Source organism: Planococcus citri, chromosome 1 (assembly GCF_950023065.1).
Source record: "Planococcus citri chromosome 1, ihPlaCitr1.1, whole genome shotgun sequence".
NCBI lineage: Eukaryota > Metazoa > Arthropoda > Insecta > Hemiptera > Pseudococcidae > Planococcus > Planococcus citri.
In genome coordinates, this window is record NC_088677.1 from 64,415,981 (window position 1) to 64,437,449 (window position 21,469).

Consider the following 21,469-nt stretch of genomic DNA (forward strand, 5'->3'; position numbering starts at 1 on the left):
CGGCACGAATTACGTTGAAATTTTGTTCAAATATACTTTGAACATCGTAGAAGTGCCTTTTAATATTTTCAAATTAATGTGAGCTTTAATTTATGTGCAATAATAATTATTATTGCACATACACGTTCAATATCAAAATGTCCGTTAAATTTAAAGCACAACACGTGTTGCTGTTACAACGTGAGCGTTGTATGCAGTTGAAATGCGATATGTGCTAAGCAGCCCAAGTGGCTGCTTGGTTTAAGCTGCGGCTCGCCACACACTGGTTCAGATTGAAATTTAGCGTGCCAAAAATCAAAGCATCGATATTGTGGACGTGTAGATGTTGATTAAGGGGTAATTTGAGGCGCAGAATTCATTTTTGACGTTATTTTTTACCCTAGCCCCAAAATGGGCCCCCGAGGGGGGGTGCAAAGGGGCAAATTTTGGAATTTTACGAGTGAGGTGTCGAAATCTACGTAATTTTACATCCAAATTTCGTTTTTGACATTAGTTTTTACCAGGGTTGTGCCGTAGAATACACCATGTAGAATACATGGACATTCTACGCGTAGAATAGCACATGTAGAATAGCCTGGAAATAGTGTAAAATGCGTAGAATGCGTAGAATGTGTAGAATGCGTAGAATATGCGTAGAATAGGTAAATGTGCAGACAATTTTTTTTCAAAAAACTTTATTTTTTCATTTTTTTAATCATTTATTTTATAATCAGGTTACATAATCAAAAAGAAGATTCACATTTCCAATTTAATTTGCTGAACAAAATAGTTGAACTTTAATTGTTCAAATCACATTTTTGATAAATAAACAATATTTTTGGCGGTACCACCTCTTGTGTTAGAATGGCCAAGTATTAGAATGGTCAAGTTGTAGAATTAAGGTACTGTAACCCGGGTATGTCAAACTCCCATTTTGTTCCTTACGAAAAAAAATTGTAATTTTTCGATTCAAGGTTTTTATGACGGAATTTCTGGCATAGAATGAAAGTAATCATTGAATTAGAGCACATGCTGTGAATTTCACACAATTTCAAACTATTTTTAACGCAAAAATGAAGTGCTGAAAAATGACTGAAATTCAAAATAAATAAATGTATTTCAATTGATACATGTAGCATACCATTGGAAAGCTCGTTCAATTCTCTTTCAAAGATGTTATTATGAAAAAGTTGTAAAAGTGCACGGTTTTGAAGATATACGCGGTTAAAGTTTGCCGAATTCCCATATACTGCAATGCTAAGTTTGTCAAACCAGGAACAAAATGGCCGTCTGACATACCTGGGTTACAGTTCCCTAGTAGAATAAGAGGGAAAAAAAGGGAAAAATATTTTTGTTGCCAACCCACTTTGTTTGGAGAAGAAAATTTTGTAAAATAATTAAAATGAAAAGTAAAGCCCAAGTATTAGAATGGTCAAGTTGTAGAATAGTCAAGTATTAGAATGGTCAAGTATTTGAAAAATAGGGGGAAAAGAGCAATCTGTTATAAGAGGATGAGGAAGTGGTACTTAGACTTAGTACTTTTTTGGATAATAGGGTACAAGGGTAGCCGTTTTCAGGGTTGGGGGGCGCTGTGTCCGCTCACCTCGGCTTCGCCTCGGTTGCGCGGGTCGCTTTGTTGTTCATACTATGTCTGTGAACTTCCCTCGGCCTTCGGCCTCGGTGAGTAGTGAGTACAGTTTTTTAGAAACTACCGCAGGTACTGTCTACATACACGGTAATGTCCAGCCTCCGTCTGAACTCACCAAGGGGAGTAATGCTCATTGAATGAAATATAAATTTTAAACGGCTCGGCTTCGCCTCGCCTAATTCTCACATTCTCCGAGTCCATCCTGATATTTGTATTTTTCATTTTCTAACACTTGACCATTCTAATACTTGACTATTCTACAACTTGACCATTCTAATACTTGGGCTTTTCTTTTCATTTTAATTTACAAAATTTTCTTCTCCAAACAAAGTGGGTTGGCAACAAAAATATTTTTCCCTTTTTTTCCCTCTTTTTCTACCACCTGACCATTCTAATACTTGTCCATTCTAACACATGAGGTGGTCTCATTTTTGGCTTTCAGATGGGTGATTTTGTCGCATTCTACGCATTTTACATCGTATTTTACGCATTCTACACATTCTACGCCTATTCTACGCATTTTACACATTCTACATCAAATTTTACGCATTCTACACCAAAATGTAGAATAGGTTATTCTACGCGTAGATACCCAACCCTGGTTTTTACCATAGCCCCAAAATGGGCCCCCGAGGGGGAGTGCGAAGGGGCAAATTTTGGAATTTTACGAGTGAGGTGTCAAAATCTGCATAGTTTTGCCTCCAAAATTCGTTTAGGACATTAGTTTTTACCCTAGCCCCAAAATGGGCCCCCAAGGGAGGGTGCAAAGGTCCAAATTTCGGTATTTTTTGAGTGGGGTGTCGAAATCCATATTTTTTCCTTCCAAATTCATTTTTGACATAATTTTCTACCCAAGCCCCAAAATGATCTACCAAGGGGGAGCTGAGTGGTAAAATTTTGGAATTTTTCGAGTGAGATGTCAAAATCTACATATTTTTCCCTTCTAAATTCACTACCTGGCAGCGTTGCCATAAATGTGAACAAAATATGGTTATTGCAGTCTGGATTATATCATCCGGTGTTTTGTCCGATTCTCCCAAATTTTCTTTGATGTAAGTCAACAGACTTTTTTTGCAGTACCGCTATTAAATTTCAATTTCCTACCTCGCAAGTACGTGTGTAATTGCCTGTGTGTAAACATCTTACAAAAGAAACAAATTTATTATTAATACAAGCAATACCAATTATATACACACGAGATGTAAGTTTCCATTTTAAACTGATACAGAAATCAATATGTCCGTATCATTTTTGAAAATGTTTAGTATTTGGTACCCCCCCCCCCCCGGGTGTTCTGTCAAAATTAGATTAAAAATGTAACCCAATACCCATTCTAACAAAAACATCATTTCAATGCCCATAATTTTGAAAATTTTCAGTTTTGGCAACCCCCCCCCCTCCTTCATTAAGACAAAATTGACTCTACTGTCGAACATGGATTAAAAATTTAACCTAATACCCATACGACCCTCAAATTCAATATTCAAGAGCCTTTTATTTTAAAATTGATGATTTAGACTTTTATTACTTGTATCTAAAAATCTAAAAAGCGTGAAAATAGCCAAAGGTGGAAGAAGGTGGAAAAAGTGCATGCACAGTCTTAAAGCTGATACTTGGGCCCTCTAAATGCCGATACGTTTTTTTTGGTATCTCTTGGACGGAATTAGTTTGACACTAAAATATCAGTAGAAAAAATTCAAAAAATGTACCAACTTTGTTCGCAAAATTGAAAGATCCATCAAACGATAATTGAAAAACAAATACACCACGTGAAACTAGAGAAACTCAGCTTTAAAATGATATACTGGGTTATCGCTTTTGCATACGATAAGAGGAAAAGACAAGCATTGTAAAAACACACACAAGTAGCCACGATTTTTATTATATGTATAGTGACATTTTATCTCATGGATAAGGCAATAACAATTCTACATTAGGTCTTAATACTCTGGATATGTAGGTTCTAGACTATACTTAATACTTTGGCACTATTTTGAACTTTTTTAAAGGACTTTTTTTTTTTATTTTTGGCGCGCTAAATTTCAATCTGAACCAGTGTGCGCCATGCAGAAGGCTTGGGTTCGAACCCCATCCGATCCTAAATTTTTTTTTAATTTTTCAAGTTGATTTTTTCAAAGCAATTTTCATTTTAAATGCTTAATTTCTAAAAATAAATTGCGAAATCAAAAAAATACAACTCATCACAAAACAACGTTGTTTTTCACTTCTTAAAATAAAAATTTTCTTTTGTCCTAGCTTGGCTAGGCTTGGCTTGGGCCTCTTGTGTTTTTTTTTTCAAAGTGCACATTGAAAAAATTCCATTACTTAAATTTTTTAAAACTCGTACATATTTAATACAAATAAGATAGGTAGATACTAAAGCCCGGAACGATGTCGTTAGTGATGTAGTTATAACAGCTATCGCATCGTTTAAAAGCGATACCCGTTAGTAATCGGTATCGCCAAATAAAACCCAAACCTGTTAGTTGTTACAATCACTTTTTATAAAACGATTATTTCAGTATCGATTATGCATCGGCACAGAAATCCTTATCTGTTGCATGAATATATGAATGGTTGCGCACGCTTATATGAGCGCGGGGGTGTGTGAGTGTGTGTGAGTCATATTCAAAAGCGTTAGCGATGGCGATACCAAAAGCGATACTAACGACATCGCTTCAAATAAACTTGTTAGAAAGCGATGTGAATAATTCGCTGATAAGAAAAACCTGTTACTAACAGTATCGTTAACAGTTTTGAAGCGATGACGTTGTAACGACTAACGACATCGTTCCGGGCTTTAGTAGATACACTTTTCACCAGAAAAATATTGTTTTTTTTACTTCTTGAAATAACGTTTTGGCGGTTTTGCCCTCACTTTGCTCAGGTTTTTTTGTCTTTAATTTTCAAAAAAAAATTTTAAAAACTTTACATTTAAATTCCAAAATTTTGAAGCCAAAAAAATGAACAAATTTCTAAAAAACACATCGTTTTTCACCTCTTGTATTTTTGAACGTTTTTTCACTCCCTTCACTCAGCCATTTTTTTATCCATTTCCTAAACTAAAAAATTCCATTTTGAAACTTCAAAAAATTCAAAAAGGAAAATAACAATTTTTTAACAGGTAGGTATTATATAGGTAGGTAATTATCAATTAGTGAACTTGTCATTTCATCTCTCATTTCATTTTAAAAATTTGTATTCTCTATTCATCATTTTATTTGACAAAATTGAAATTTTTTCTTTTACTGGTTGGCGAATTTTTGGTGGTCACCTCCCCCCTCCCTTCCATCACCCTTGAAAACCCACTGGTTTTATTCCAGTCAGTTGAATGAAAAATGTCCGGTAATCTTTCCACTATCTGCATGCTACTGCCTACAATGCTATTTTTCATTCATCAGATTAATCACTTCATCACAACATACATAGAAAAAAAATACTGATATCCTCCAAAAAAACTCTTCAAAAAAGAATTACACCCCGCCCTCTCCACGATTCCTAATGAACTAGAGGTAAAAATATTTCAGTAAAAAAATGTTATGATATAATGGTGGAATCCGCCCCTGATAAAAAATACCTACCACTTCACCAGATGGTATGAGACAAACTATGAAACAGTTAATGAGCCAAAAATTTGGGGCGGACAGATCCCTCAAATAAGTTTGATAATCTAACTTGACTCTGGAGTCTTCTGGTAGATTTGTCAGCCCCCAAATTTTTGGCTCATTAACTGTTTCATAGTTTGTCTCATACCATCTGGTGAAGTGGTAGGTATTTTTTATCAGGGGCGGATTCCACCATTATAAGTATCATAACATTTTTTTACTGAAATATTTTTACCTCTAGTTCATTAGGAATCGTGGAGAGGGCGGGGTGTAATTCTTTTTTGAAGAGTTTTTTTGGAGGATTGTATTTTCTTTGCAATTTTTAAAAATGAATTTTAAAAATTTTGGTGCTCTTCCAGTTTAAAGAGAAGAAAGAAAGCAATTTGTGACGTCACTATGAGCTATTTTTTTTTACAACGCTGTTTCTGGCGGATACTTAAATTTTTCGAGAGTTGAAAAAATTTTCAGAGAACAAATTTAAAATTTGAATCGCTGCTCGTTTTGTCCAGGGACTAATGACGCAGTTCTTTCCTGTTTCTGCTTGAAATTATTTATGTACAGTCGTAAAACGCCGATGTTCGATTGTCCAACTCCACGAAAAAAATTATTGCGCATGAAACGTGATCACAAGGAAGCATTCAATGTCATTTAAACGATGTCAACGTTTTGATAAATTGTTTATCAAAAATTTAGTACGATTGAAGCGATAGCACTGAAAAAAGCTATTTTTCACGATTTTAATCTCCTTCCCCTCGTCAATTATCCTCATATTTCATGTACCTAATCTCGAAAAATTCCAACCGAGATTAAATAACGCGGAATAAATCATTTCCTACCCATTTTAATGATGACTAGACACATTTCCGAGCTGATATGTAAGTACTTCTCTGCGGAATACTACAGCATTTGCATAAAATCATAAATAGAATTTAATTGAATTGACGCGAGAACTGTAAAAATTAAGTATTCGAAATGTTTCCACAGATTTACGTTATATTTGTTATTTCAACGTTCGTCCAAGTCTTGAGTGGAGTCAACTGCATAGATGAAAAGGGTAAGTTCAACATTTTTGAATACCTACAGCTGGTAATATTTTTACGACTCCGCAGCGTGGCCAACTTCGCACAAAATTTGGCGGAGTGGTTGCCGAATTCGTGCACTTTTTCCATTAGGTTAAACACATTGTTTATTTTTATGAGCTTGGTGGGGGAAGGATTTGGGTACATAGAAGTGTTGGGTACCTACGAGTTGAGCGAAAAGGCGGCTCTCTCACACAGTGTATTGACTGAGTATTTTAAAAATTGACCACAATGACCATTGGCACCACTGCGGACCAAAGTATTTGCCCAATTTCAGAAATGATAATTATTTTCACGTGTTTCAACATACGTATCTTACTTAATTCATACGAAATATTTGAAGAGAAAATTTAAAAAAAAACTACGTCTATCGTTCAAGATATCCCGAATGCTCCCAAGTTGACTAACGTAGCGTGTAACGCAAAAGATGCTGATATTACTTGGATGCCAATGGGTGACAACCGAGCATCTATTTTAAATTACGTTATTCAGTACAATACCAGTTTTACTCCAGATACATGGGATACAGCTCATGATTCGGTTCCAGCTTCGGATACTACGTACAAAGTACGTCATTTTAATTGAAATTGACCTTAGCTTAATATGTCACGTATTAAAAATAGAATATTTTAATCATTTGTATCGCGTTGTAGGTTAAAATGACACCTTGGGCCAATTACACATTCAGAGTAATTGCTAAGAATAAAATTGGACCTTCTCCGCCATCAGCACATTCCGGTATCTGTCGAACTGATCCCGATGTTCCGTATAAGAACCCAGACCACGTGGTTGCTCAAGGTACTGAACCTTCCAATTTGGTGATATCGTGGACGGTAAGTAGGATTTTGTGGAATCATTTTCCCAATTCTCCAGTTTATCGAAAAACTTGAACGAGTTTTTTTTTTCATCGTAGCCTATGCCAAAAATCGAACACCACGCTCCTCGTTTCTATTACGAAGTTTGGTGGAAAAGAGATACACCCGGTAGTACCTAAATGGGACAATGTTGCCATATCGAAATGGGAAGTAGGAGAACACACAGTAATTGACACACCGACTTTTGAAAAATACTTAGTCAAGGTTATCGCCGGCAACGAACTTGGTCAAGCAAGAGTTATCCCTGTAGAAGTCGAAGGGTATTCTGGAGAAGATGGTCAGTTAGCTCACTGTAATCTATTCATTGCTATGAATAAGTGTTAAAACGTTCTTTTTATTCACAGTACCAATCGAAGGTCCAAAGAATTTAATCCTGATACAAAACATATCAGCTACTACTGCGAATGTATCTTGGCAGGGAGTGACCAAGGAGTCGATGAGAGGGCATTTCAAAGGATACAGGGTAAACTATAGTATTTTAATTAGCAGATAAATCTAAATTACTTACTTTCAAAATCCTGTTAGAACTTAGACTTGTAAAAAAAAAGATAAGTCGCTATTCTAATACTACGGTAGATAGCAAGTTTTATATTTAGCATTCGTTTCATTTTCAATGTTTCATCATTCATCCTGAACATTTTGTTCGTTCTATTCATTTTGTGAACATCGTAAGCATTATTTTTAATCATTTCTGTATTTTTTAGATACAAATGTGGCCGGATTACGATCAACTGACAAGTAGAATAAAAGAAGTGCTGATACCTAATAACGTCACCACTGCCATCATCGATAAATTAACTCCAAATACCATAAACAAAGTCCGAATTTTGGCGTATAATGGAAAATACAACAGTGCACCTAGTGATGATTTAATTATCGTTACTCCCGAAGGAGGTTTGTCTACAATTGATGATTTATTAATTATGTATTGTCATACTTCTGGACATGCTAGAACATATAGAATAAGCAATCCAAACCGATACCATGAACAGAGATTTTATTTATTCGTGTATTTCTTTATTTTTATTACAGTACCCGATGCCGTCCAATCTTTAGAAGCAATAACGTTAGGTAGTTCTGCGTTTTATTTAATTTGGAAACCTCCTATCGAAACGAATGGTGTATTGACCGGATACAAAATCTATTACCAAACCGTTGTTGGAACCGAATTGGGTCCTTTACAAGAACGTCATCCGCAAATTGAAGATCCTAATAAGACACGTGCCAAATTAGCTGGCTTGGAACCAGGAACCAAGTACAGGATTCATATCAATGCTACTACTCGTGCTGGCGAAGGAGAAAAGTACGTTTCATCAGTGGTTTAATTTAATCGTTTTGAAAACAATTCGTCGTATGTTTCAATGTTTACATATTTCATGTTGAAAAAATAGGTTCTCAATTGAACAAAGAACCAGAGGAACTTTGAGCTCTCCACCAGTGAAACCACATTTTGAAGTTGAACGCTTCTATGTAGATTCTGACATTTTCTCATCAGTGAAAGTCTCTTGGTTCCCATGCGGTTATTACAGAGATCTCAGTACTTGTTCTGAAAAATCGGTTGGATCTCACTTTTACGTTAAATATAGGTAAATTGATCGACGCGATGTGAGAATCTCACCCGTGAATTTTAAACTCACAAATTATACGATGGTTTTTATTTATCATTAGATTGAAAGCCGAACCTCGATTTGACCAAATTACCGAAATTAGCGAAGATTACGTTATCGTGCGGAGTTTAAGGCCGAACAAAGTATACGAATTTATTGTCGGTTCCGTCGATGGTAATTATACTTCGGAATCCGATCCCAGAGATGTTGAAACATACGGACCAGGTAGACAGAAATTTAATTCCATCGTCGCATATTTTACCACTGATTACCTAATTATTATAACTCGAGTATTGTATGTATTTCATTTTCGATCTACGTAGCCGACAATCCTATCGTACAAGCTGAAGAAAACATGGCTACTGCCGGATGGTTCGTCGGCATGATACTAGCTATCGCATTTCTCATACTCGTCCTCATACTGGTATGCTTAGTGAAGCGTAACCGAGGCGGTAAGTACGTTGTACACGAGCGAGAAGCTGTAAACGGAAGACACGATTACCCCGAAGAACTTGGTTTCCACGAATATTCGCAGCAGTAAGTAGACTAGCACACACTTACTCCTGTACTATACGCTTCTGTGTTATAATTATAACCTCAATATCATCCTGACAAATACGTATTTGCGTAGGCTGGGTGGCGCTCCTCGTACCCGTGACTCATTAAGTAGTGAAAAGAAACCATCTCCGGAGAGTGATACAGATTCGATGGCTGAGTTCGCCAAAGGTGATACCGGTAAGTTACTGACCAAAAAAATGACCCAAAACAAAAAATTACTGATATCTCCTTTATGCAGGGAGTTGGAGAATGATTGGTGGATACTTCATGAATGCTGGAAATGGAAATGTACCTACTTGTCTGAAGAAGTGGGCGGAAGTTGTGAAATTTTTGTTCATTTTGCAAAGACTCTGAAGTAGGTTCATAGGTAGGTAAATAGGTAGAGGTACCAACCAATCATTCTCCAACTCCCTGCATAAAGGAGATATCAGTAATTTTTTGTTTTGGGTCATTTTTTTGGATATTCTTCAGTTGTTTTCTATTATGGAGATTTTTTTGAAGTTTTTTTTTTTTTTTGTAATGGTGACGAGCCTTTCATAGCGCGTTCTTTTTCAACACCCCCTCTTTTTTTACCGTGAGGTACTTTTTTGGGGGATATCACCAATTTTTTCTGAAGAGTGCACCATGCTACCATGTGAAAATGAATGAGAAGGCAGTGGTTGAGGGAGAATTACAAATCTTTTCTCTCTAGCACCAGAGTCTTGTTCAGTTCATATCAGTGGTGTTCTCAAATTTTGTATTTTTATAAATTTTATAAATAAAACATTAGGTTAGTGCATTCACTTTCACTTAAACATGGTTTCCTTAAAAACCTTGTGGAGGGGGGATTAATTCTCTTCTGGAGATTTTTTTGTTCTAGTGAATGTTATTCATTTATTTATTTATCTATTTATTTTAAAAGTAGCGTAGGTAGATGTAAAAAATTTGGGAAAATTTCACCTTGATTTGGTAACATTTTGTGGAAATTCCAACATTCATAAACCTGCTGGAGGCTCTAGAACTGCTCAAAATGGTATAAAACCATTTCCAAACAATTTGAATTGTCATAATTTACATACAAAATTTCAGCTTTCTAGCTTAGCATAGTGAAATTTTGACTTTTTTCATTTTTTAAATTATTTCTTTCAGATTTAAAAAAAAGCAAAACCAATTTTCAAAGTCGAAAAATTCAAGAATATAAAATGAAGTGATGACAATTTTTTAATAAAAAAAATAATTACTTGAAAAAAAAATCAACTTGGAAAAAAATTTTTGTACATAGGTACAGGTGGGATTCGAACCCAGGGCCCCCTGCGCAGTAAGCCAAAACTTAAGTCATGCAGCCAAGTGGTTGCGTTTTTGTTGACGCGCGCGTTTCAACTCCATACAACGCTGAATGCGTTGAATGCAACATGATAAATTTTAAATCTAACGGCCATTCTGAATATTGACGTTGGTTTTGAGTTACTTAAACAAAGCTACAGACTTTTAAACAGAATCATTTAGAATGAAATTTGGAATATAGATTACTAACACAATAGAGAAGTGCCTTTTGTATGTTTTAGCTCACTTGCAACAATACTTTCTGAATAATGAGCATTTGAAAATTTCAAATTCGGAAAAAAGTGGTTAAAATTCGTTTTTTCAAAAATGCCTTCGTAGTGACCTGAATTGTGTATAAATACACCATCATACAAAATTTCATCAAATTTGACCCAGCAGATTTTCTGAAAAGTGTATTGAAGAAAATGAAGAAAAAAAACAGTGAAAAAACGACATGTTTGAAGATCTCGTGCACTTTTGGTATTCAACCTACAGCTGTCAAATTTTGATATGTTGATAAGCTCGTCAAGATCTTCAAAATGACGTAGGTATTAATTTTTGAAATTGGTGCGATAGTTTTTGAGATTGAAAGGTACTAATTTTCACGTTTGTTGGTCTCAGAAGAGTAGGCGTTTGCGGTAGCGGCTACATTCTTTTTCCCAACCCCCTCACCGTGCTACCGCCCGGCCTGATGACTCATGGCAACTATTTGGTTTCATGATATGTGAAAATTTTATTTTTCTGAAAAGTGTTCCATTTTTATATTTGAAGAGTGATATTCCAAAACTCGCTTTGTCCATTTTTATCAAAGTAGGGTTTTCAGTGGTACCTGGTAGATGAAGTATTAACTCACATTCCTACCCACGCGAAACAGTACCAGTGGTCACCAGTGGTCACCAATGGTAATGTATGGTAGACCAGTGGTACTTCACTGATACCCACTGGTATTGAAAATCACCAGTGGTATGCTAAGTGGTTTTTACCAGTGGCATATTTTCACCACTGGTACCAGTGGTATTGCTATTGGTGATACCATTGGTACCAGTGGTGAAAATATGCCACTGGTAAAAACCACTTAGCATACCACTGGTGATTTTCAATACCAGTGGGTATCAGTGAAGTACCACTGGTCTACCATACATTAGGCCTACCATGTCTGGTGATATTGGTATTTATCATGCTGGATATTTCCAATGTAATTTAATTGAGAAACAGAAAAATTTAGAAAGGGAAATCAAATGCATATTCACAAGGCTCCTAATCATACTTCAAGAAATTTCTTTCAAATTTAAAATTTAGAATAATAAAAAACAATTGTATAGTATGTTTTAAAGTGATTTTTTTTAAAAAGTAACACGTGAAATTTTTTGTAATGAAGTAAAAAAATTACCAACCTTCAAAAGGTCCCATATCCAAAAAATTTAATCATGTGAACAGGCACTTTTTATTTGATAAAATCATGTAACTTGAAATTTTTATAAGTGCAGAATGCTGAAAAGCGCATATAAACGCTTTAAATACGCACTATTTCATCAACTCCAATGGCTCAATTGGTAAGGTAGACGGCTACTGAACTAGGGGTAGTGGGATCGAATCCCCCCTCGGGCAACAAATTTTTTTTGGCGTTTTAAATTTTTTAGGAAGAATCCTTTGTGGTAGGAGGGTCTGCAATCAAAAACAATAACCGGGGTGCCGTAAATATATTTTTAAAACAATTCGCAATCCAAAAAATTGTGACATTACCATTGGTAACCAGTGGTAATGTCACCAGTGGTACTTGACGAAAGTACCAGTGGTAATATCATTGGTAGTTTTCTCTGGTAAATACCACTGGTACTGTTTCGCATGGGTACATCATCAACCTACCAAAATGAGGTGTTAAACTCACCTAAATAGCCAATTCACTAAAAATTTGTAAAAAAAATAATGTTCCAAAACGCGATTTGTCCATTTTTATTGAAATTTTTTTCAGCAGTATTTAGTGTATGAAATGTATACCTACACTCCTACATCATAAATCCACCCAAATAAAGTGCTAAACTCTCCTAAAAAGCCAATTTACCCGTTTAAAGGGAAACTGTTTTTCCTCTCTCCTGAAAAGTTGTGAAAATGGACAAAGCGAGTTTTGGAATATCACTCTTCATTTGTCTGTTTTGGTACAAGATCTAAAGAGCATACCCAACTTGAAGCTTTTTTTTTTGGTTGCTGGAGTCATACAACATACTGCAAAAATGTCAAAATGTTAAAATCTATACATTTTTTTTTGAGATGTAACCTTATTACTCCGAGGGTGTGATATGAAGCAAGGGTCTTTTCTCACAGGTACAATTTAATGTTGGATTGTTGGAAGTATGAACCTGGGCAACGCCCAAATTTCTCAAATATTGTTGAACGCATAACAGAGTTATTACCAAATGTTGAGGTACGAGTAACACGTTAAGTATGATGAGAAACTTTTAGTCAACTATTAGTTATTAAAATTGTGTTACTTTAATTTTGTTCTGTTTTATAAAATTTTGATATTAAGGTGGTCAACGAGTCGTCTGATGAATCTGATTCAAAAAGCATTTCTACAACAACCCCCACTGAATTGGACAAATTGATTACAAACTGCTCACATAAAGAGAACGAGTATCTTTTAAGTTGAACAGTAAATATGAAATCATTGTTAGAATAATACCCAAGTATGTAGATTAAATGTTAGGTTTCAAGATAAGTATTAAAATTACAGACATTTAGGCGTTCTATCATTTTTCCTCGTATGAATTAATGTTGCATCAGAAATAGAAGGGTTGTAATAATGTGGAAAGGAAGACTCTCCAAGAATCATAATGTACTTAGTAATAACCCAGATAGGATGGTTTATTTTAAATAATTATGAATCACATCTCCCACGTGTTTAAGAAATCTTCCAAGGAATCCGTAGTATGAAAATTCAGCTTTCAACTGACTAATGCTGGTATTTAGAAGCAGATCTTAACATATGTATAATTGTATATGTTACCTATGAACTTCCTCACTAATTTCGGAAAAGGTATTTTTGTTTTGTTTTGTGGTATATCGCAAAAAATTTGAAGGGTGGAAGTCGCTCTGAAAAAACATTAGTTCCAGAGATATCCCTGAAGGGAAGATGTGATCCTAGAATATTTTTCTAGCTCGTTTTCATCATCTATGAGTATTTTCCAATCTGGAAAAATCTACCAATTATATACAAATAGCCTAACTGTCTAGGTCACCCGAAGGGGTGTCAGGGGTTTCCAAAATGATACAATTCAATTTTTATAATAAAAATAATGGAACTTGAAAACAAAAAATTCAGAAATTGGTTCACGTCGATGTTGTATAGATAGGCGTGTTTGATAATGTATTGAGAAATAAGAAATTATTTAACAAAAGTGACTACTCAAGTCAGAGAAAATCGTGAAAGAAATCAGTTTTTTATATTTTTGAAGGTCTTTTAACCACATAAAAAATTCTGAAAAAATATACGTTGTGCATCAAGACCGAGATGCAAAAATTATATATTTTTTTTTTTGGTATTTCACCTCTGAAGAAAGTTAATCATTTGCATCCCTTTAGGTGGGGTGAGGGCTGCACTGGTGATCTGAAAAATTGTCTCGGAAGTTCCATACCCCAATGACCAACTCCGACTCGTTAATTTTAAAATCCCAGCTGGAGGGGAGGGCGATTTGTCCATCTTATATGGCTACGCTCTTATCATCGAATTCACGAACTACAAAATATATACTGAAAACCCCATTTCCAAAAATCAAGAAAAATAGTCAAAAAAAACTAAATTTTAGTGCATGTTTTTGAAATTGACACCACTGCATTCCAAAATATTTTTTCAATTTTAGAAAATTATATCATTCTTATTGCCGCAATTAAAGTGACATTTTGAGTAGAAAAATACCTAAAAGTTATTTCAAAACATTAATTTGCACTAAGATTTAGGATAGGCAAACTTTCGGAATTGATCTAGGATAAAATTTTTGGAGTTGATACAGGAAATTGATTTTCAATTCGGTTAAGAATTTTTCTGTGACCATTCGGCATCGATTTTTTTCTCCTTTCAAAAAAACTTTTTTGTGGGGATGAGTGACTGCTTTTGGATTAATTTCAGATGAATTTTTTTGTAGTAACTTTGAATGAATTTTTTTGTGGTACTTAATTTTGGATCAATTTTATTCATAGTGATTTGGGATACAATTATCTGCGATGATTTAAAATTTAGATTTCAATAATGGTAAAGAATTTTGTGTAGCGATTCAGAAATTTCGTGAATTTTGAATAAAATTGCTCATAAGACGAATTTAAAACCGGAAAAAAAATTAGCAACATATGAAATTTCAAACTCCGACGTGAAAACTTTTTTACAGATAAAACCTCGCGAACCATCATCTAAATTCTAACTTTCTACGCTACATTGATTATTCAAGAAAAATGATTTCACGCAAGTAGGTAATACCAAAAATCTGTCGATTAGCAGGTAGGTATATTACTCATAAAATTCCAACGTATTAGATAGAGAATGCCCATATTCATAATGAAATTTATCGACACAGCCGTCATGTTGCTAATTGTAATTACATTCTTGGTACCTATGTATTACGATTACAGGTACAATACTTCGAATCGAAGTGATAAAAGCTGCGAACTCGCCTTCGTTTGTGTTTTTTTATCAGTTTTATAAGTATAATAGGTTGGTATTTAATTCAATAAATTTATTTCGAATATCCAATTATTTTATAAATGATAGAAGAAATGTGTCATAATTTCCCGAATTTACTCTTTCAACTTAAAAATGAAATTGAAGAACTAGTGAGAGTCCGCAAATAATTAGATACGCAATTCTGACCCGATCGCGAGAATAAAAATAGATAAATACGTAACACACCTTATCATTTCTTTTTCATGTGAAACGGTGACGCATTTCCGAATGAACACGCTTTTTGAAGAATTTTATTAAATTTTTTATAGGAAATTCTGTAGATATGGTAGGCCCAGGAAATCGTAAGTATATAAACGCATGAAAATGTATACCACATTTAGTTTCGTTTTGATGTGATTAATGTGACAACGGAGCAAATAATTATTCAAAATGTTCTCAGTGATTCAAATCGTTGTTATTACTTTAACAATTTTTGTCGGATGTGGAGTTGCAAAGGAGCCCGGTAAGTTGGAAAATTTCAAATTTAAACTGCATGTGTGTTATGATCAATACCGCAATTTTCTCCCAAAAGGGAAGAAGGGGGTTTTATAATTGAAGCATGCGTTTCCAAACGCACCATTTTCAAAGATTCTGAGGTTGCAAGGCCATCTAGATCTAGCATAAAGTTGCGGCCCAAAATGACTGATTTTTTGATAGATATGTTGTGCCCAAGGGTCTTGGCTACAACATATCTAAAAGATCAGCCAATTTGGGCCATTTCTACGTTTTTAAATTGTACTAAGTACCATGAATTCCTTATCAATTTTTTTTTTGGACTAAGTGCGTTTTGGAAACGTATGCTTCAATTAATGAACAAGAGAACTGGAGATAAATTATTCTTCCTACACATAGTACTTACCTACTTATTGCTTTATACCTACCCGGTGAAAAAAATTCAAAATTTTTTCAATTGAACGAACTGTTTCACAAAAGTTTAAATCTGGTATAGAATTTGAAAACGTAAGTGTATTTTACAAAGAATTGTCATTGAATTTTTTCGTCTTGACAGATTAATTTAAAGATGAGATTAAAGTAGTGTTTTATACCCACTGAGTGCACCGAACTACTCAGCCATTCATCACAATACACAAAAAGTCATCCAATTACAATTTTTTTCAACCGTAACACTTCCACATTTGCTAACCTCACATAATTTTCACTATTCGCAGATTTTTCAAAATGCAGACAAGATTTGAAATCTCAAGATTACAATTACAGACTTTACCCAATAGAAGAAATAAAAAATGACAACGACATTTATTTGGAGTTCTACGTAAAAGCTGGAAAGGATGCTCTAATCATTTTTTCCCCAACAAATGGTCCAATGAAAAGCGGTCCAAATGTCTATGAAGTACTGATAGGCGGTTATATGTAGTAATGAGAAATCAACAATCCGAGAAACTCCAGGAACAGGAAAAGAACTGGTTGAATATTACGAGGAGAATATATTATCACCTACTGAATATCGGCAATTCTGGATTCGAATTTCTCTAAACGGATCATCGATTCAAGTGGGGAAGAAAGGGAAAGCTCCGTTCATGCAATTGTTCAACAGGAAGTCTAGGAACATTACCTACTATGGATTAGCTACTTGGAAAGAAGATTCTCGTGAAGTGAACTGGTATTTTCCATGTTCCGATGACGGTAAATATGGTAAGTAAATTTAAATAAAATTATTCAGTGTTCAATGAACCATCGCCAATTTTTAAAACAGTGAATTCATATTTTCGCCCAACAAACGGTCTTTCAAATTACATCTGAAAGAAAAATTACTAATAAAAGACCATGTAAAAATAATTTTTCGGTTCAAGCAAAGTGAATTTTTTAAAATCAAGTTAGCATTTATTCCCACGAGAAAATCAAAAATCTACCGAATTGGGACAGGAAGTTGAAAATCCCTTCGGATCTTGAAAGTACCTACTTAATGACATTTTAAACTTAGCCGGGTTGAATATGAAAATGCTCCCAAAAAAAGGTTAGATGACTAATTTTAAACAAAAATGTGGAGCTGAACTCCCCCCCTGAACATTCTGTGCTCTCCCTATTATGGGATTTGACAGATGGCTCCGATCTGTAAAAATTTCTTTTGGGGCCCCCTCGTTCATTATACCAAATGTCGTGCTTCTGTCAAGTGTCATTTTTGCTAGAGAACTGGTAAAATAGAAAAGGAATTTATATACTTTGGTTTAATTTTTTCACTATAGGGAATTACCTGCCACCAATCTAGTTAAGCAATGTAATGTCTTTATGTACAGAGCGTAAGAATACTAATCGATTGAAATAATTTAATTTTGATTCCACAGACGTGAAGAGAAACCGTATTATTGATACCGTATTCGCCAATTATTCATACACGTCCCCACCAAATCACAATAGTACTCAAGCAAGTATCACGTTCCTAAGCCAAAATACGTATTTTTCGGTAAGTTCGTGTAGTAATAACTTCAGATCAATCTCGACAATTTTTTAATTTTTTACGAAAAGAAAATTTTTCGAGCAAAGTAAACCAACGTGAATGTTTGTTAACTAAAAAATGATTATTGTAATACCTGTGTAATTTTTTGTTCTCAGGATTCTGAAATCGTACAGATAGATGGAACTGCAAATATCGTAAGTTCTCGACATAATTTCATTTTCCTCTTATTCATTCTCATCAGAGATAATAGGCATTGTAAGATGACTAATTATGCATCATATAAAATAAATTATTAACGTTATGATTACAGACGTGGAAAGACGAACGATTAGCCTGGAAACCAAAATCTTATAATAATTACCGATCTGTAGATGTGAAATACAAACGAGTATGGAAACCTAGCATTGCCCTCACAAAGTACGTACCTATAACTATCGATTCAGCTGCACCTAATTATAGCAAACAATATGTTACGTATCGACTACGCTTTGCTAAATCCTTATAAATACTTAATGCAAAAATTATTTGAATTTACAGAGGTGAATTAGTCAACGGAACAATGAATTCTGTCAATAGTTCGATATCCTTATCTTATGATGGTAACGTAACATGGACCACTCCATTCAGATTAAGAACACCATGTCTACCTAAGGGGGGAAATTCGCACAAACCACGATTGTACTGCTCGATCGAACTGACATCAAACATTATAAGTATCAACTTCGATTTTTCAAACGTAAGTAAAGTAAAAACCGCAGAAATTCACTGAGCGATAATTTCAATTGATGGTTTCAACTGCTGCTTACTTTACATATAATAAGTGCCTACACTATGTATTGAACTTTCAGGATGCCAATTCTACACTCCAATTCAAAAGCGCATCGAAATTTGACTACCAGTATGTGGAAATTCAGGATCAGAAGCGAAATAAATCCAAGTTTACCGGAGAATTGATCTACAACAAACGTGACCGTTCAAACAATGGTTGGTATTCATTGAAAATATTAAAGAGCTTTAGTTCTTTCACATACAAGTTCTTTTCAACGGTTAAATAAATTGTCAGTTCATACGAACATTTTTAACCCTCCCGTAGATGATATTTTTATACATAATTTATGCTTTTGAATTAAAATACAAAAAAGAAAAAATGGAGCAAGAAATTCTAGAGTAAATCTGAGAATTAGTCGTTCTGTCTACAGAACCCCCCAACGTTGATTTTACGAGTCGATTTTATTTTCACATTTAATGCTCATTTGAAAAATGATGTTTATTATTGTTTTCAGAAAATCATAACAAATGAGAGGAGATCATTCTCAACAACACGAATTTACTGATATGATTAGCGACAAACCCGAACTGAAAAAAACAACTGCAACACATTGAAAAATGTTCCTTATTTCCTTAATTAAACCCAAGTACAAATACATATAATGTGCCTTTTTTAAATATTCTATTTTTGATTAAGTTTACGACTGATTATTATTTTCATTAAGTATATGCTGCCATGGTAATTTTTTAAAAATTATGTTAGTTTCCTCAAAGAATAAATTATATAAATTAAGTACTTATGTCCTTTTTATTTCATTTTCATTAGGTATAAATTTTTATTTTTATGATTTTTCAGGAAACTTGCAAGGAAATTTTGTCGAAAGATTTAAATTTATGTATCTTTCTGTTGACAGAAGATAATTTTGTAGAACTTCAGAGCAACTTTTGCATTGATTCGCGAAATTTTAGCATAATTTTCGGAATTTGCACAAAACATTGGACTTGAAAAAAATCCAAAGTCGTTAATTAGAAGGTTTTTGTAGCGGGTTTTAATTTTTTCATTATTTCACTATCACCACCTATTTGACTAAATTCACCACTTTTCCACAACTCTCACTACCAATTTTTAAAATCACTATACTTTTTCACCACTTCCACTAGGTACCTGTTAGACACCCTGCATTAAAAAAAAATTACGCTAAAGTTAATTTGGACGGCTTTTAGACCACTTTTTAGAAAATCTGAAATTTCCAAAATATACCCGAAGGTCCAGGACAGCTTGAAGCCACTTCCATCGACGCAGCATATTAAAAATGGGGCTATTAAGTAACTTTTGCTGGAGGTTCCAAATTGGCTCGAAAATGTTGGCAATCAAATCGGGGGTATTTTTCAGATTCATTTTCTATATTAAGTAGGTATTTATTCTTTTTGTAGAAAATTATACATCAAGAGCCTATTTCCGCTAATTTTGAAAATTATCTAAAAATTTGGAAATTCTTCAAAATTTTGTGTTCTTTTTTGACTTGGGCACATCACTTCATTTTTTCATCTTTTTTTGAGAGAAAGAGGATTTTTTCTTCTTCTCAACACTTGAAATTCTGACTACCTAGTGGAGTGGCAAATGAAAAAAAATGGCATTTGATGAAAGAAGCGTGAATTTTGGTATGATGAATTTTGGAACCAAAATGAAGTACCTATTCAAGACCGGGAGCCACTCGAGCTCCCGGCAGGGGTGACCATTTGTTAAAAATTCAATGATTGCTTCTTGCTTGAACCAAACGCCAACAGGTTTGCTTGTTTTCATCTCACAAACATACTGCTGGACAGCTGATGAAATTCTCTAACGATCGAGTATAAAACAGCTTGGTCTGTCCCCTTGAATGGGTGGGAGGTATGCGATGATTCCGACACTTTCAGAGATCTATCAATATCGAAAAGTAACTGGCTTAATATTTCAATTCTGGTGGAATTTTGACCAGTAGGGCATTTTTTGCAATTAGGGGTTGATGGGGGCGTGTGAAGAGGGGATTCATAATTTTTTACGCTATTTAATACTGCTTTCAAAAAATGTTTCTTATCAGTTTCTGGAAGAATTGACATTTAGCTCACCATTTCCACTATGTTTTAGCATAAAAGTGGCAATTTTGCGCGTTTTTAAAAGTTTTGAGGTGCCTTAGGGGGCAGAGGGGGGAAGAAACCAAAAAATAAACCACCAAAATTATTTGTACACTTTTCGAAGGATATTTTCACAAAATTACATTTCCGAGTCTCAACGTCTTCTAGATCCACAATTTAGGGGGCTGAGCCCTACGCCAGGGGGAGAGGAGGGACGATGGCTTTAACGGTGAAAATAGAAAAAGCTGATCAATATCTAACAGCAGACACCATAATATTGGATTTCTAATTGAAACTCATATCCACAGGAATATTCTCAAAATTGTAAGCCCCACCCCTCTCCTTCGAGGGGAGAGATCGAGTGGCTCCCGGTCTTAAATACTTCATTTTGGTTCCAAAATTCATCATACCAAAATTCACGCTTCTTTCATCAAATGCCGTTATCTCCTGTATGTATTTCAGCTGTTTGCCACTCCACTATCCGGATGAATTTCAGTCACTGAAGTTCCCATTTTGGAAAAAATAAATAAATATATGACATAGTTATTTGGCTTTTGCCTCGCGGCCCAAAAAATGGGGCGGCAAAATTATTTCGTTTCACCCAATTATCCCCCTCCAATGAAAAATCCTGGCACCGGTACTGGACATTTGGCAAATAGGTAGGTAGGTATTGAATAAGACATCAAAATCCCACGAGCTACCTAAAGCAATTTTAAAAATTTTAACAAAATAAATGTAAAATAAAACCATAATTCTCGAGTACTGAATCCTAATCTTTAAACTCTGAACCCCATAAAATCCGACTC

The 21,469-nt window shown here is 34.6% G+C and overlaps 4 protein-coding genes across 4 annotated transcripts in view; 3 read left to right on the forward strand and 1 right to left on the reverse strand.

The window, feature by feature from the left end:
• Positions 1 to 21,469, reverse strand: part of disp (dispatched) — a 344,626-nt gene that overhangs the window by 143,573 nt on the left and 179,584 nt on the right. The gene's annotated exons all lie outside the window — the stretch shown is intronic.
• On the forward strand, positions 6,703 to 9,012 carry LOC135842448 (neuroglian-like). The gene is made up of 7 exons (XM_065359917.1): positions 6,703 to 6,878; positions 6,965 to 7,144; positions 7,225 to 7,463; positions 7,531 to 7,649; positions 7,891 to 8,080; positions 8,219 to 8,489; positions 8,578 to 9,012. The coding sequence occupies exons 4-7, from the start codon at positions 7,623 to 7,625 to the stop codon at positions 8,774 to 8,776; spliced, it is 687 nt and encodes a 228-aa protein (XP_065215989.1). The 5' UTR covers positions 6,703 to 6,878; positions 6,965 to 7,144; positions 7,225 to 7,463; positions 7,531 to 7,622; the 3' UTR covers positions 8,777 to 9,012.
• LOC135842455 (neuroglian-like) lies at positions 9,124 to 13,510 on the forward strand. Its single transcript, XM_065359930.1, has 4 exons — positions 9,124 to 9,330; positions 9,425 to 9,528; positions 12,976 to 13,075; positions 13,181 to 13,510. The coding sequence occupies exons 1-3, from the start codon at positions 9,149 to 9,151 to the stop codon at positions 12,984 to 12,986; spliced, it is 297 nt and encodes a 98-aa protein (XP_065216002.1). The 5' UTR covers positions 9,124 to 9,148; the 3' UTR covers positions 12,987 to 13,075; positions 13,181 to 13,510.
• LOC135842464 (ligand-gated ion channel 4-like) lies at positions 15,683 to 19,338 on the forward strand. The gene is made up of 8 exons (XM_065359942.1): positions 15,683 to 15,827; positions 16,534 to 17,017; positions 17,668 to 17,786; positions 17,936 to 17,974; positions 18,091 to 18,197; positions 18,318 to 18,516; positions 18,629 to 18,764; positions 19,064 to 19,338. The coding sequence occupies exons 2-8, from the start codon at positions 16,903 to 16,905 to the stop codon at positions 19,078 to 19,080; spliced, it is 732 nt and encodes a 243-aa protein (XP_065216014.1). The 5' UTR covers positions 15,683 to 15,827; positions 16,534 to 16,902; the 3' UTR covers positions 19,081 to 19,338.

Excerpts from the sequence above, each read along its gene's own strand:
- LOC135842455 (XM_065359930.1), top strand. The coding sequence starts at position 9,149 with ATGGCTACTGCCGGATGGTTCGTCGGCATGATACTAGCTATCGCATTT. Across the intron at positions 9,331-9,424 it reads TTCCACGAATATTCGCAGCA|GCTGGGTGGCGCTCCTCGTA; the intron begins GTAAGTAGACTA and ends GTATTTGCGTAG.
- LOC135842448 (XM_065359917.1), top strand. The coding sequence starts at position 7,623 with ATGAGAGGGCATTTCAAAGGATACAGG. Across the intron at positions 7,650-7,890 it reads GGCATTTCAAAGGATACAGG|ATACAAATGTGGCCGGATTA; the intron begins GTAAACTATAGT and ends TGTATTTTTTAG. Across the intron at positions 8,490-8,577 it reads CGTGCTGGCGAAGGAGAAAA|GTTCTCAATTGAACAAAGAA; the intron begins GTACGTTTCATC and ends TTGAAAAAATAG.
- LOC135842464 (XM_065359942.1), top strand. The coding sequence starts at position 16,903 with ATGCAATTGTTCAACAGGAAGTCTAGGAACATTACCTACTATGGATTA. Across the intron at positions 17,018-17,667 it reads TTCCGATGACGGTAAATATG|ACGTGAAGAGAAACCGTATT; the intron begins GTAAGTAAATTT and ends TTGATTCCACAG. Across the intron at positions 18,198-18,317 it reads CCTAGCATTGCCCTCACAAA|AGGTGAATTAGTCAACGGAA; the intron begins GTACGTACCTAT and ends TTGAATTTACAG.